The sequence below is a fragment of the Alnus glutinosa genome, chromosome 2, assembly GCF_958979055.1.
Source record: "Alnus glutinosa chromosome 2, dhAlnGlut1.1, whole genome shotgun sequence".
Classification (NCBI taxonomy): Eukaryota; Viridiplantae; Streptophyta; class Magnoliopsida; order Fagales; family Betulaceae; genus Alnus; species Alnus glutinosa.
The window spans coordinates 32,980,896-32,997,072 of NC_084887.1; the positions used below are offsets into that span (position 1 = coordinate 32,980,896).

General features: G+C 35.8%; 2 protein-coding genes across 2 annotated transcripts; both read right to left on the reverse strand.

Moving 5' to 3' along the window:
- Nucleotides 1–296: 296 nt before the first annotated feature.
- On the reverse strand, nucleotides 297–2,308 carry LOC133859579 (receptor-like protein kinase FERONIA). Its single transcript, XM_062295020.1, has one exon. It carries the CDS (start codon nucleotides 2,260–2,262, stop codon nucleotides 607–609), a length of 1,656 nt encoding a protein of 551 aa, XP_062151004.1. The 5' UTR covers nucleotides 2,263–2,308; the 3' UTR covers nucleotides 297–606.
- A 10,995-nt stretch (nucleotides 2,309–13,303) lies between these two features.
- On the reverse strand, nucleotides 13,304–15,057 carry LOC133859580 (receptor-like protein kinase FERONIA). The gene has a single exon (XM_062295021.1). The coding sequence runs from the start codon at nucleotides 14,709–14,711 to the stop codon at nucleotides 13,506–13,508; it is 1,206 nt and encodes a 401-aa protein (XP_062151005.1). The 5' UTR covers nucleotides 14,712–15,057; the 3' UTR covers nucleotides 13,304–13,505.
- Nucleotides 15,058–16,177: the final 1,120 nt, after the last annotated feature.

The window sequence follows — 16,177 nt, forward strand, 5'->3', positions numbered from 1 at the left end:
AATTTCAGCTTCTTCTATTTTTAATAATAGCTATTTTTTTTTTTTTCACTAGAAAAGTTATTTCACATACTAAATGTAAGCTTAAATTCTTAGAATTCTGACTTCAAAGTTAATTAGCTAATTTAATTAAAATATTTTATGTATTGAGTCACATTTGCTAAGAGAGAATTTAAGCTCACGTATGCTAGAAGTATTAAAATATTAATTAGATAATTAAACTTATTAATTTTTATCAACGTGAACTTTTAAGGTAAATATTAATTTAATAAATAGGAAAGGAGATAAACAAAATGAAGTGCACCTTTAAAACAAGTATTGCTTTTTCTATCAAGAATATTTACATTGCCTTGGAATGTTCAAGTCAACCAAAAGAGAATAACTTCTATCAGGTTTTGGCAAAACCCAAGACTTTTCTGCCAACAAATGAGAAACTGACACATCAGCATTAAACAAGAAAAACAAGTGTTAACAAAACACTGGATGTAACCCTTCTTTCAGTTTAAAAAACGAAAAAAAAAAAACCCTCCCAGCCACCGCCCGCTGCCACTGCCCCACGCCGGACAGCAGATCGTCGCCTCCACGTGCCATTCTTTCATTTATGTACAATTATTGGACTTCGACGTTTGTAATCTCAATTAAAATCTTCCCCGGCGTCGTATATGGTCCGCCGCATCTTAAATTAGGCTTTTGCACCTGGACACGTGGCAAGCCATCATACTCGGGAGCCCCACAACAATATGCCTTTAGACAGCGAGGCTTTGGTGATTTAACCCATTTAAATGCCTTGTCACTGAAAAACCTTACAAGTTCCTTTCGGGATATACTGCTCTTCCAAAACGTTGGACACAAATGCACCAGATCACCATTGTTCGCTGGTCTTGACACCACCGGATTCCCTTTCCCACGTGATGGAACTTCCTTGTCGATCACCACCGTATGAGCCCCACCATCAGCAATCTCCTGCAACTCCATTGCAAGCTCAAGGGCCCTCAACACTTTAGCCATTTTGGGCCGTCGATCTCTAAAATCGTGTAAACATTTATACGCAATCTTCGCGTACACCTTTAAGCTCTCCGGCGCAATTTTACCGATCAGACGGGGATCAATGATCCGATCAAGTGTACGATCTTCAAAACACTGCTGCGCCCATAGGGCCAAACTTTGTTGCTCATCATCTAGACCCGTATCCACCGCTGGTCTTGCGCACAACACCTCAAACAACACCACCCCAAACCCAAACACGTCGGATTTCAGCGTTAGATGAGAGGTCCAGAAATACTCCGGGTCCATATACCCGAAGGTGCCCTTCACATCCGTGGTGACGTGGCTCTTTGACAGGCTTGTAGGGCCCCGTCTGGACAGCCCAAAGTCCGAAACCTTGGTCACCCAATTCTCGTCGAGCAGAATGTTGCTGGTATTGACGTCGCGGTGTATGATCGGGTGTTCCGCCCCTTCATGGAGGTACAATAGTCCTCGAGCGGCACCAATACAAATCTCCAGCCTCTGCTTCCATGACAACGGAGGATTATCCGTGTTGTAAAGATGATCACGAAGCGTTCTGTTGGCCATGAAGTCATACACAATGATCATGTGCGGCTCATCGTTGCAGTAACCGATCAAAGGGACCAGGTGGGGGTGACGGAGCTTTGATAGCATTTCGATCTCCGTTCGAAACTCGTGGAACCCTTGTTTCGAGGTTGGCCCAAAGATCTTGATGGCTACCGGTTTGAGTTCATCATCGATGTGACCTTTAAACACGTAGCCACAGCCGCCTCTTCCAATGATAAGATTCCTGTCAAAATTATTTGTGGCAGTACGAATCTCTGCCAGAGTAAATCGACGGCACAATCCTTCAAGAGCTACTGATGTTTGGTTCTTGTGGGGCTTTGCTCTCTTCCTCTGCATGAAAATTGTTAAGCCCAAGAGAAGAAAAACAGTTGCGACACCTAGGGAAGCTCCAAAAATGGCGAGGAACAAGAGCGATTTCGTGCGTTTTGAGTACTTGTGTTTTGGAGCGGTACTGTTGTTTTTTGAGACTGTCAAGGTTTCATTAGGTTGTGAGGGAATGGATTTTGAACCAACATCTCCGGTACACTCCTTGCATTCAGGGTCAGTTGAGATAGCAGAGGAGCCGCAGTTAAGCACGACATTATCCGTGCCGGAATAAGGAGAGGAGGCGGGCTTAGCGGTTACGGTTGTTAGGTAATTCAGGGAGACAAAAACAGAGAAGAGGCAGACATATGATTTGCATGAGCTTTGCATGGTGAAATGAGTAGAATCTAACTGATGGGTGAGTGGGGTTAAGCAAAGCTGCGAGAAGTACTATAAAAACATATGGGCATCCGAGTAGTGGACGCGTAAGTAGTGAGGCAGGGGAGACTAAGAAAGGGGTCCCATGGAAGACCACATGGAGGATTGGCTTCACTGAAACCCAAGGGACAGGAGATCCAAAGCCCAAAGGGGTCCCATGGAAGACCACATGTGGCTTGGCTTCACTGCAACCCAAGGGACAGGAGACTCAGGTCTGGTCAAATCCGAAGGACACCTCCACGAGAGTCAAAAAAAAGCACTAATTTACAATTAGTCTGGCCCAAGGTGGAAAACTTACCACGTGTGAATATATATATTTTTTTCTTCTCTTTTTGAAAAACAATAAGGCTATAAGAGTCAAATCTTCCTTTATATTAAACAATTAAAAAAAATGAAGTTTGGTTTTTTCTGGCTTTGCTTTTTCTAAAGCAACAGTGATCTCTATATATCCCTCACATGTACCGTACGGATATGCTTGCTATCTAGATTAAAGAGAAGGCAAGTATAGGTCCCGTAGGACTTTTTACGCGTAGTGACAATTTTGAATCAAGAGAAGTCAACCTTTCGTTTTCTGCTAGGGAAAACTATTCAAATGAAGCACGTTTGGAGGTAACAGATCAAATATATAGAATGGGAGAACATTAATGGATTATGAATATATAGGTTTAAATAATTAGAAAATTTTGTATAAAATATATGAGGTCAGCCGCTGCCCTTTCAAAACTTCTCTTCTCTCTCCTAGTATCCTTCTTCTTCGTACAGCCGGTGAGGGAGGAGGGAAGGGTCTCTTCTCTTCCCTCCTCTCCTCTTTCATTTCCTTTATGTTTTTTCTTGTTTTATTTGCTTTGGTTTATCTCATATCCCTTTTAGAGAGTTTTGTTTCCCCGGGCTAGATCCGATTGTGGTTGATATTCTCTTAGTCCTTAATTATAGGGCTATGAAGGTTGCTTTTTAGTTTTCCTTGTGTTTTTTTCTATTAGTTTTCCTGGCAGAAGGCTACACGGGACGTCTATGTTGGGAGCGGCTTTTCTGGTGTGTCTCCGGCAAGTTTTTCTGGCTGTGCTTTTTTGATGTCTTCTTTAGAGCCAGATCTGTGTTCTTCGGTTGGGTCCTTCATGACACGCGTCTCTCTATGGTGGAGATCGTTGGTTTTGGCGGTCATCTGCTGTAGAGGGAAGTTCCCGATGAAGGCGCGTGTTTACAGTTTACACGCGCTGGTGCCGATGACAGCTTTTACCCAATGCCGGTTTCGTTTGGTTTCTGTTTGAGTTTTCGTTCACAGTCTGCCTTTGTAATGCTCAATTGTTATTGGACAATTTGTTGGCATAGTAGCTAGATTAGCCCTCTTTTTCTTTGTTTAGATTGTGCTTAAATGTAAAGAGCGGTTCAAACGTTGTTCAAGTAATATTTGTGTGTTGTTTAGATAGCTGTTTTAAGTTAGATTTTTCTGACTTAGGGTGTATGGGGTCTTATACCTCTATTCTATGTAATTGCCTTCGGGCGTTCTTCAGTAATATATGGTGACTTGTGTTATCTGTTAAAAAAAAAAAAGATTTTTTTTTTTTTGTAGGAATATTTGAACGTGATTCAAGTGATTGATATGTATATATAGTCATTCATCACAATAATATAGACATTACAAAGAGTCTACAAATTTCTTTTTAAAAATAAGTAGAAATCAATGATCAAACCTAGCTTTAGTTGTCTTGATTAATGATTTTAAGAGGAACTACACATGTTGGACTGAACATTTTGATCAAGGCAGAAATGAATATCAGGTGAGAACCCCGTATGAGTATATCCATCACACTGTAAAGTGGCAATTTGATTAAGTTCTCATTAATTTCAATGATGTAAACAATTTTGACAGCTTGAACAACTTACTCGCAGGATACTCTCACTTCTTCGTTACAATGGCAAGAGACATTAACAAGATTGACAATATACATCGATTTAGTAAAAAAATGGTGGACGATAATAACTTTTTTTGATTCCGCCACTAATGTCAATTGCAAACGATGTGTGAATTAAAAAATGGATGTAGTAATCGTATAGACAAACATTTCAAACCAAAGCTTGCAATCCATTACACTCACCTCGCATGTTAGTTGTATTGTCGTATCTCTGCTCTCGAATGTTTTGAATGTCTTGATTGTGATGAGACAATACAAAATATATCAAATTATTTAGGATTAATGTTGCAGTATTAAGGATATGAACAAGCCCCCCAAAAATGTTATTGCACAAAGCCATCTTTGTTGACAAATTTTAAAATTATAGACAACGAGCTTCATCAACAATTATGCAAAACTTTGCACCACCAATTTTTTCGAGAATTTTATTCTTCACTTTGGTTGATAAGTACACGTAAAATATATTTTTTGTATCCTTGGTGATGTGTAAGAGGAACTTTTTAGAGCTTTAGTTATCACTTCAGCAACCTTTTTCATTATATGATACCACAAAATCTAATATTTCAAGAAAAATTTCACAATGGGTTGAACCAACAATTACATCCAACCTCTGAAAGCAACGCATTGAAATGCAAATACCCGAAATTGAAGCTTTTAACTACATCCGTGTTTGCAATTTGTTCATATGTGAAATTATCAAACTCCTTTAGTATATGTATTGAATTTGGTTCATCAAGTCCTCATATGACCTCTTGACAATTCTGTAAAGAGATCTAATTAGAATATTTCCTTATATGAGTGGGAAAACAACATTCTTTTACATTTCTAACTTTCTTCCAATTATCGAATCCATTAATAGTGAATACATGTTGTGAAGAATTTCCACATGACTTACTAAAGAGAAAGCATGACATACAAATGGTTGTATCTTTATCAAATGAATATTCAAGCCATGAAGGAAATAATTTAAATCATGGAGGTTGAAAGCTACGAAGATGACTAACTTGCCCCCGATATTCAGGTACTTTGAAAGAGTAGGTTGGTATGGATCAACGTGCATGCTCCAATGAACTAATATCAATTTTATTTATTTATTTTTTGAATAGAGAAATTGATCTCATTAAGCGTCAAAAGATGTCTCAGAGACTACAATACTTTGGATAGGAGGAGGACACTCCCCCATCCAAACATGATTAACTTGAGAACCCACTGCATATTTTGCCATTTCATGTGCAGCACAATTAGCCTCACGCCTAACAAAATTTACTTCCCACGACTGGATGAACTGGAAACAAGAACGTGTATCTTCTATTATTTGGCCGTAACTCGTCCAGTAAGGGCCATCCTTCCTCAGTGCATTCACCACCACCTAGGAGTCACCTTCAAACACCACATGGGTATACCTCTGCTGCCTGCAGAACAGGTGTGCATGCCAAGCCCCTAGAGCTTCAGCCAACATTGGATTAGTGACAAAAGGGATACACACTGTTGAAGCAGCTACCACTACACCGACATCATCACGCACCACCAGTCCTATGCCGATCCTCTTGTTTGATATCTCCAGAGCCGCATCCCAGTTAATTTTCTTCCAACCCAACAGAGGCCTTTCCCATCGAGACTGAGAGTGAGGCAGTCCACTCTCAAGAGACCGAAAATGGATTTCAGTGAAAGTTGACATAATATCCCGGGCATGAGAAATCATAGAGGCGGGGTCCGAGAAGGATCTATTGAAGATGAAAGAGTTTCGTCTTAGCCAAATTAATCGGGCCAAGATCAGTGTTTCCAGAAGCTTCTCACCTTTGAGTCTAACACGCAGCTGTTGCAGAAATCCCCTCCCATCAGTTTCCTGCAGAGATAATTTCTGCACCCTTCACCTTCTCAAGATTTTGTAGAAGAAATTTTAGAAGTTGGGATATCAAACATTAGCAATATTAATTGATGCATTAATACTAGCATTGGCTTTTAAACTTTGTGAATTTTTTTCTTATGAAAAAGTAAACGATAATAGTTGGCTTTCCCATTATCTAGAAATACATTTACATGGTAACATTAGGGTATTTAGGTAAGAAAGACTCACATGAGAAACAATAAAATATATATAATAACTTTCATGTAACTACCTTTCTTCAAATTGGTATATATAATGCTAATTAAATTGAATAACAATAACCAAGTGCATAACAGCTCAATATGATAAAATAAAGATCAAATATAACCCGAGGGTAAATGCAATTGATTAACAAAAATTCATACTTACAGAATTTAATAATAAATAAGAAATACATGCATTTTAAAATTGATAAATAAGTAAAATATTTAAAAACCGTAACTGACAAAACAAAACAATAAATTTATTAAAAATAAGATATGTGTTTAATTTAGTTCTGTTACTTCTAGCTAGCTGATTGGGTTTGATTTGCTTTATAAAAAAAAAAAAAAAAAAAAAAAAAAAAAAAAAAAAAGAAGAAGAAGAAGAAGAAAAGAAAAGAAAAGAAAAGAAAAAAGAAAAAGAAATGATATGTATTTAATTCGGGTGGTGCTCAGGATGATGATGAAATTGCTCCTGCTATGAATTGAATGTCATGATCATGATGAAATTGCTGCATTTTCAAAAGGCACATTATTAGTGAATCATGATTATCAGAACTGAAACGCAATTTCGTGAGTTGTGAGTAAAATACAATTTGACATCTATACATGCAGAATATAATGGTGAGGAAATTAACAAAGAAAATTTGTGATCGATGAGGAAACAAAGAAAAATCAAATTTAAAAATAGCTAAAATACAAACATTTCCATATTGTAAAATTCTAGATCAAAACATTTGACATGCATCTCGGGCGTTGTAGAAGTACTATAACTTGACTTACACAATTTTAGTATGTGTACGTATATAATTTAGCATGTTTTTTGTGCTTCCATTAATTTCAATGCTTGTAGAAATCTATTAATTAAGAACCTCTCTCTCTCTCTCTCTCTCTCTCTCTCTCTCTCTATATATATATATATATATATATATATATATATATATATATATATATATATATATACATTTATTTTCTAAAATTTGTAATATTATTTTGAGCTTGTCAGATTTAGAACTTTGTTCTCAGGTTTTTGCTCTCTATTGGCTCTTTTGTAGTCTTGTCTTCTTTTGCTTGGAGCTGACGTGGGAGCTAGTTTGCTTGCAAGTATATGTCTTTTTTTTTTTTAAAAAAAAAATAGCATCATTATCCAATAAAAGAATATATTTTATTCGCTTTACACACTAGCATTATTGGTGAGTGTCAAGACAGTTGACCAATGACTCTATGAAATTAACACGTCTCCAAGATCAACATCAGACCGTGGAATAGAAAATTAAACCACGATTCACATCAAACGCGGAAATAGCGACTGATACTCTCCTCGGTGTCTGCGCTCAACCTTTACTTACCATAAAGGACGAACTTAGAAAAACCCCACCACCCTCTCCAGTTTTTTGTTTTATTTTTTTTTTTTCTCGCCCTAACTACCCCATTTGACTTTTTTTTTTAAAATATATTTTTGTTTTCTTACTCACAAAATTTTACTGATTAAATTAGTTAAAAATTATTTTTTTCTATTCTGGTGAGCTATTTTTTTAAAATTCTACCTGCAGCCTCATCATTTTAATTATTCACTATCTCTATTCCATTTAAATAACATTTTTTTTAGATTTATTTATTCGTTCTCTATTTAATCTTTTTATACAACTAGCTACCATACATCTTCATCTTGAAATTAGATCATTGCTAAAAGATTCATAGAAGTTTTTATTTGCTTCTTAATCAAATTCAAGAAATAAAGAAAAGATAAATGAAAGAACCACAAAGTTTATATCAGAAACAAAGAAATCTTTATGTCCATGAAATAAAGACATCATCGTGTGAGAGAAATGAGAGATGAGAGAAGAAAATGAGAGAAAAAAAAGATAAAAAAGTGTGCCGTAATCATATGAAAGAGAAATGAGAAACAAAATTAATGAGAGAGTTAGTGAGTAAATATTACTCATTAAAATTGGTGTTTTTTAGATTTTTTTTTTTTTTCTATTTAATTTTTTTATATAACAAGCTACCATATATCTTTATATTTTTCACTCACCAATTTTGATGAGTAATATTCACTCACCAACTCTCTCACTAATTTTGTTTCTCATTTCTCTCTCACATGATCATAACACACTTTTGTCCTTTTTTCTCCCATTTTCTTCTCACATCTCTCATTTCTCTCACACGATGATGTCCTTATTTCATGGGTACGAAGGTTTCTTTGTGTCTGACATAAACTTTGTGGTTTTTTCATTTATCTTTTCTTTATTTATTGAATTTGATTGAGAAGTAAATGAAAACTTTTGTGAACTTCTTAGCAATGATCTAATCTCAAGATGAAGATGTATAGTAGCTTGTTGTATAAAAAGATTAAATAGAGAAAGAATAAATAAATTTGAAAAAGTACTATTTAAATGGAATAGTGATAGTGAATAGTTAAAATGGTAAACTTGCTGGGAGAATTTTAAAAAAGTAGCTCACCAGAATAGAGAAAAATGATTTATAACTACTTTGGTGAGGCTACTAGGAATGCTCTAAGAACATTCCTAATAGCATCATCAAATTTACTAGCCAAAATAGTTAAAAACTAATTTTCTCTATTCTAGTGAGTTACTTTTTTAATGCACTTCAACAGTCTCACTATTTTAACTATTTACTATCACTATTCTATTTAAATAATATTTTTTCATATTTCTTTATTCTTTTTCTATTTAATCTTTTTTGAATGTTTGTTTTTTTCCTAACTATCATATTTTTGAATATTTGTCTTATTCTAATGGTTATATTTTTAAAAATTTGTATTATACTATATTATTCTTTACTATATTTAAAATTCTGAATACTGGTAAAATTTGTTTTTTAAATATATGTTTGGATAATTTAGAGAACCCGAGACAAAATTGAAAAAGTTTGATAAAACTTTAGTAGAATTGGAATTTAAAAAACCTACCCAACATATTTTTAAAAAATAATCAAAAATAAAATGCTACCCAAACATGCCCCTTCAATTCCACAAAATCTGTTAGAGTATGTGAACAAGAAATTTGTACGGTATAGGATGTCTAAAGTGTTGAAATATTGTAGTTTAAGAGGAAATAAAAATATACTTTTATCCTAAAACATTGTAGAACGAAATAAAGCTGTGCGTGAGAAAGAAATAAAGAAAGAAAGAAAGAAAGAAAAAAAGCGAAGAGAGAGAAATGACAAAATTTACAGTTTTTTTTTTTAATGATTTGATGAGTGAAGAGTTCTCATTGGTGACTATTGTTTACTCACTAAATTTTTTTTAATTATAATAGTACGTGAGGCTCTTGGGAGTGATTTTTTAATATTTTCATCAAATTACCTCACCGAAAAGCTATTAGGAATGCTCGAAAGCCATTTACAATCATAGACAAATGAGATTTATAGGTTTTTGAGTTTTTTTTTCTGCACCAGGATCGGAACCGGATATATCATAATAAGAATCACGCTACCTTCTTGCGTGTTATTTACTTTGTTTTTGGTGACTGTCCTTGGGAAATGACCTTGGATTAGCCAATGTCTGCCATGTAAATCCACATTCCATAGAATCGTCTCCCATTACAGCATGACTGGTTTCACTTTCTCTTACTACATATTCTTGAATGGTTGTCCAAACAAGACGGTACTACGTGGTCATGTGTACTGCCGGTTTCACTATTAATTCCAAGTGGCATATCAGAAAAAACCGAGGCCCATATATATATATAATTCTATTTTTGTTGGCGGTTAATTAAGCAACCTTTAAGTTTATATGGTGACCTTCTGTAACATCTTCCTTTGTAGATATATGGAGGCAAACGACAATCTTTCGGTATTGAAGTGTTCGGATTTGTAGCAATTGGGGCAGTTCGTCCACTTGTTTGGACATGTGTGCTTTATATTAAAATTTTCATATTTGTTTTCTAAATTAATAGCAATATATTAATTAGAAAAAAATCTTATTTACCTCCCCTAAACTTGTTTTACTTTTACGATCATACTCTTAAACTTTTAAAAGTCAATTAGTATATCCATCTTTCAATTTTTTACAATTTCAACAATTTGTTAGGTTTTTCCTTTAAATCTTGTAAAAATTCTCAAAATACCCTTGTTTTTTTTTAATATAAAAAAATATTTTTTTTTCAAAGATTAGGACTTGAATATTTTTGCAAAATTCCATTAAATCTTGACTAACGCCGAAATTGTTGCATTTTTTTTAATTTTTTTTTTAAAAAAATAGGTATTTTGAAAATTTTAACACCCCTTCTGTTAGGATTTAATGAAAAATCTTAATGGAGAGTTGAAATTGAAAATTTTTTTGAAAGAATGAATACTCTAAATCGACACTTTTAAAGCTTAAGGGTAATATTGAAAAAATGATAAAAGATCAAAATTTGTAAATAAAGTTTTCCCCACTAATTATGTAATAAGATTGATTCACATTTTCGCATTTTTCATGTCAAAATTTCACATGGATAATAGTGAACTATTCAAATGGGCTTAGATTTATGATTTGATAGATTTCGAGAAAGTCCAGCATGAGACCTAGGTGGACCTTATAGCAATATGAAGCCCACAATTAGTTATTAATGGTAGTGAGATTTGAAGTGTCCAAACTTCTCTCTTTTTGGGTCAAAGTTAATTTGGAGTGTACGCTCATCTATTTTCAGAATTATGACGGGTAGCTATTGAATTTTTTAATTTTGATAATTTTCTATGGATTTTCTTTCTACATCATAACGATTAAGGATAGTGTTTTTTTTTTGGGAACGATTAAAGATAGTTTACGTTGAATGGAACCAAGCCTCAATGCTTAGGCATTTATGGAATATCTATGCTCGGTCTGGCTCAAGTTGGGCTAGCTGCCTGGATCAAAGAAAATTTGTTAAAAGGGAAGGGCTTCTGGTCAATTGGTATATCTCAAAATATATAGCTTGTGGAGCAGGCGCAAGTTGCTGAAAATCCGTGACAAGGCTAGGCAGTATATAAAATTTGAGGTTGGAAATGGTAGTGATATTTTCTTTTGTATGGATTGCTGGCATCCCTTGCGTATTCTTTTTGATAATTATGGATACCAAGTGATCATTTATGATCGATGCTCATAGCCGTATTGGTGCAAAGCTATCGAGTGTGTTGAGCAATCAGCAATGGAGCTTGGATGTGGGGGCCTGGCAGATCTGAAGAGCTGGTAGAAATTCAAGTGATGATGTTGCCTGAGATTCAGCTGAGAGCAGAAAGAGGATAGGCCAGTGTGGCTGCTTTCCAAGACGGGGAGTTATACAAGTCATGAAACATGGAATGCAATTCAAGTGAAAAGTTCTCTTGTTGACCGGTGGAGGGTAATCTGGTTCCGTTAGCCATACCCGAGCATTCAACAACGGGTGATCGATTAATCAGGTGGGGCTATAAAGGGGCTGTTGTGTGTTTGTTTTGTGGCAGTAAAATGGAGTCTAGAGAGCATATGTTTTTTAAATGTGGTTTTAGTGCCAGAATTTGGAAGGAATGTATGGCTATATGCAATGTTTCTCTCCTTTTGACAGATTGGGATGATGTTATCCACCTTGCTAGCTAGCCATGCAGGATTAGAGGAGTAAATCCTTAAAAGCCATTATTTGCCGTTTGGTGCTTGGTGCATCAGTTTATACTATTTGGTGTGCTCGAAATGAATTGAAGTATATATGGTAGCAGGCCCAAAACTTAAGAGAAAATGCTGCAGAATTTTTTTGGGGAAATCACTAGAATGTTGGGAATGGGGAGATTTAAAGGACCTCTGGGCTCTGGGAATGTTGACCTCTGCCGGAATTGGCCGGAGCATCAAAGAAGAGCTGTTGTTGTAGTGTCTATTAATTGTTAGTTGTTGTATCTTTGATGTTTGATGGTTCTGCAGATCCTGTTTTCTGCTGGTTGTTTTCTGTGTACCAGGTGTAAAGGTTTTTTTTCTTCTTGTCGTTGTTTCTGATACTGGTTTGCAGTATCGGGTGTTTCAGTTTTTCTTACTGAAGGCAAGTTTAAACGTATACTAATTCATGAAACTATGCATATGACAAGCAGACGATCGATACCCTATCATTATATATATTAAATATAAAATGACATAATGACGAAGAAAGCTACTAAAATTAATTTTTAATTAATCAGAAAATAGGGTTGTAATTATCAATTATAACTTTTATGTTGGAAAAACCGAACCTAGCTAGCAATTACTCCGAACGCTCACATTTAGGCAGTGCTAGCTTGACTCAACATAAAAAGCTTTCTATCCTAAAATATTTTAGTAAAAAGGGTACTTACTAATTTTACATTGTCTGGTTTAAACTTTAAACATGATCTGAAACAATTTTTTTTTTAATTATTATTTTTTATGCTAGTTTAATTAAATTGAAAGCATTATCTACTGTTTTACACAAAACAACCTAAAATTGAAACGACCACATTATTCCTCGGCGATCAGCCGAACCAACACCACCCAAACTCTCGTCAAACGAACCAGCCATTACCTACAGGCTACAGCCATACCCTCACCATGTCCATTGCTGCGCATTGACTAGGAAAACACTTTCCTTTGAGTTGTATTAATTCTATATATATATAATAAAAAAATGGACAATGTATTTGTGAAAAACAATTTATGTCAAGACATAGCCTTATATATTGGTGCAATAACCATCTCTTTTAAGCAATTATCAACCAGTACTTAACCCTACATTACTGATAGTGATCGAAGTTGCTACACTTTCGCTGATCATCCCTAATTCAATTAAAGTTCCACAAGTGTTTGTTTTCTTGGCTTAACAAAATTTAACATATTATGTCAACAAATTTAAAAGAAAAAAACTAATAAAACCAATTATAAAAAAGAACTAGCCTATAATAAATATTGGCTTCATACTAATTAAGCATAGAACAAATTGTCTGTTTCTCACTGGGAAAGATAAAAAAGCAAAATTCTGGTCTAAAAACCAGTATATAATTAAGGACGACTGCATAAAATTCCCATGCAAAATATATTCACATAAACATATCGAACTCTCACTAAATCCTTCCTTATATTACTCCAACATTTTCTGAAAAAGCAAAAGTGATAGACAAAACGACTCCAATCACACTCATACCTATATTTATTTATTTTACCTTTCCCAACCCAATTAGACTTCCATATGAAGGCCTCCCACCCTTTGAAAAACGTTTTGGAAAAACATAAAAGAAACCCTAAGCTTTTGAGTTGGTGGTGTCCGTGAACATATCTTGAGTTGTGGTAGTATCAGAATCAAGACTTGGGTAAGTCAACCCAATACTCGTCGCGGTTAACCCGGTCCCAACGTCCGATTCCAACACTTGTCTACTTTGAACGTTATCGTACCGATGGTCACTTGTAGTTTCCGGAACACGGAATGATAACATCTGATCTGGATAGGTATACTCACCACCTGGGTTGATTTTCTCCTTCGCGGCATCAGCATCCTCCTGCAGATCCAGTGCAAAGCCGAGCTTTTCCACCACATCATTCATCGTGGGCCGTTGGATCCCCTGATCACGCACACAACTCTCCGCGACCTCCACGAATACCTTCAAACACTCGGGAGCTATCTTTCCCTTTAGATAGGGATCAATTATTTCACTGATAGTCCCTCTCTCCATGCATTTACGGGCCCAGTTGGCCAAATTGCATTGCTCCGGAGCAAGTTTTTGATCCAGTGGCTTTCTTGCACACAACACTTCGAACAGCACCACCCCAAGTGAGTACACGTCGGATTTTTCCGTCAGTTGCCGACGCCTTGCATATTCCGGATCCAAATAACCCAACGTGCCCTTCACCATGGTACTAACCGCAGTTTTATCCAGACCCCTTTTGGACAACCCGAAGTCCGAAACCTTGGCCACCAATTTCTCGTCCAACAGAATATTGGTGGTCTTCACGTCACGGTGGATGATAGGGTGCTTCACGCCCGTGTGGAGGTACTGCAAACCACTCGCGGCTCCGATGCAAATCTCGAGCCTTTTTTTCCAAGGAAGGGGATCGTTGTGGGTTTCGTAGAGGTGGTCGCGGAGAGTCCCGTTGGGCATGTAGTCGTAGACGAGGATCATCTCGCTCTCCTCGTTGCAGTATCCGATGAGAGGGACGAGGTGTGGGTGGCGAAGCTGAGAGAGCATGATGGTCTCTGTCTTGAACTCATGGGCACCTTGTCGTGACTCCGGGTTCATGCGCTTGATCGCCACGGTCACGTTGCCGTTGTCAATGACACCCTTGTATACATTGCCGAAGCCACCTTCGCCGATAATCAATTCTTGAAGGAAGTTGTCGGTCGCTCTTTTGATTTCGTTGAGCGAGAAGTGGCGGCATAGTTCTCCGGGCAGAGACGAGGCTGTTGTCCTTGCTGCCTTTCCTTTTGGCCAACACAAACAGTTGGTCTTCATGATCGATCGTTTCCAGAGAGAACCATACAACACAGTGAGTTGACCACGATCAAGAAGCCCAACAGCGATCTGATGAGGTTTAGAAGTAGCAGTTGGGATATGACAAAGAAGGGCTCAGCAAAAATAAAATAAAATAAAATTAAGACTGGAACCAGCTCAAAAAATAAAAAATGAAAAAAAAGAAAGAAAGAAGAGTGATATGACAAGAACGAAGAATAGGAATTAAGACGAGCAAGAGATATGGGTACGAGCCTTCACAGGTTCCACATGGGAGCAAGAGATCACTTGACACAACAAATTGAAAATAAAAAAAATAGAGAGCAGGAAGAGCTCCCAATAATTAACAGCATAATTATTGACTAGAATAGTAGTCTAGCTCTTTCACTTAAAAAAAAAGAAAAAAGAAAAAAAGAGAGAGAGAGAGAGAGAAGAAGAGAAAAAGAGAAAAAGAGTAGTAGTCTCGTTCACTTTTGGCAAAAGCGCCCATGACAGCCTAATATGTCCTGTTGTCCACCATATGAAATATTTGCTTCTTAGGAAAAAGCAAACAGAGAAAATAATCTTCAAAATTAAAGGTAGGCGGAGTTGCAACAAATCAATTCCTTTTCAAAAAGATAATTACCGTGGATAGGACTTATTTACTTATCACTTTTGCCAATAATTTTACGCACCTTGCAAATTGATAAATGCTAGAGCTCATTTTATTATTTTTTTAGTGTTCTTTTAGATAATGTGAATTTAATTTTTTTGCTTAAAAAATACATTTTGTAGGTCACGTTTTGAGACAATTTTTATTTATTAAATTTATGTCATCTAGAAAGACATAAAAAAGGACGCTAGAAGGAGCTGTAGTATTTCTCTTGTAAATTATATTTTTTTTTTGAAAAAAAAAATTGCCGAGGATTGCATTTATTTACTTGTCACTTTTGCTAATATTATTACGCGCCTTGCAAATTTTAATCGTCTAACATAGAGGACACAACCGTTAACTGGGATGGGGATGTCAAGCAATTAATGGAATTGGAAGAATGAGAAAATCTCCGACTTCACCTATCGACGGAGGTAGTTTACTAACTAGTCACTTTTCTATCTCTTTTTCACTATTTCTCTCTTTTATTACTAGAAGATAAAATAAGACTTAGAGAAGAGTAGAGAAAATAGAGAAGAGTTGAGGAAATATTCTTCACTTTTTCTTATTTCAAACACTGAGGAAATATTCTTCACTTTTTCTTATTTCAAACACCTTACAAAACCATATATATATAGGCATACAAACGTCAAGCCTTTTCTTCTCCCTCTTTAATAAACACCAATAACTCCACTAAATTAATACTTCAGGTTAAGAAACCAAAAAACATGAGTTTAATAAACCAAAGGTTATTATTTATTAAAGAAACTTTATGACCTTTAAAACTTTTTTACGTTTTGATTTGTTTAGTTTCCAACACGCCCCCTCAAATCAAAAC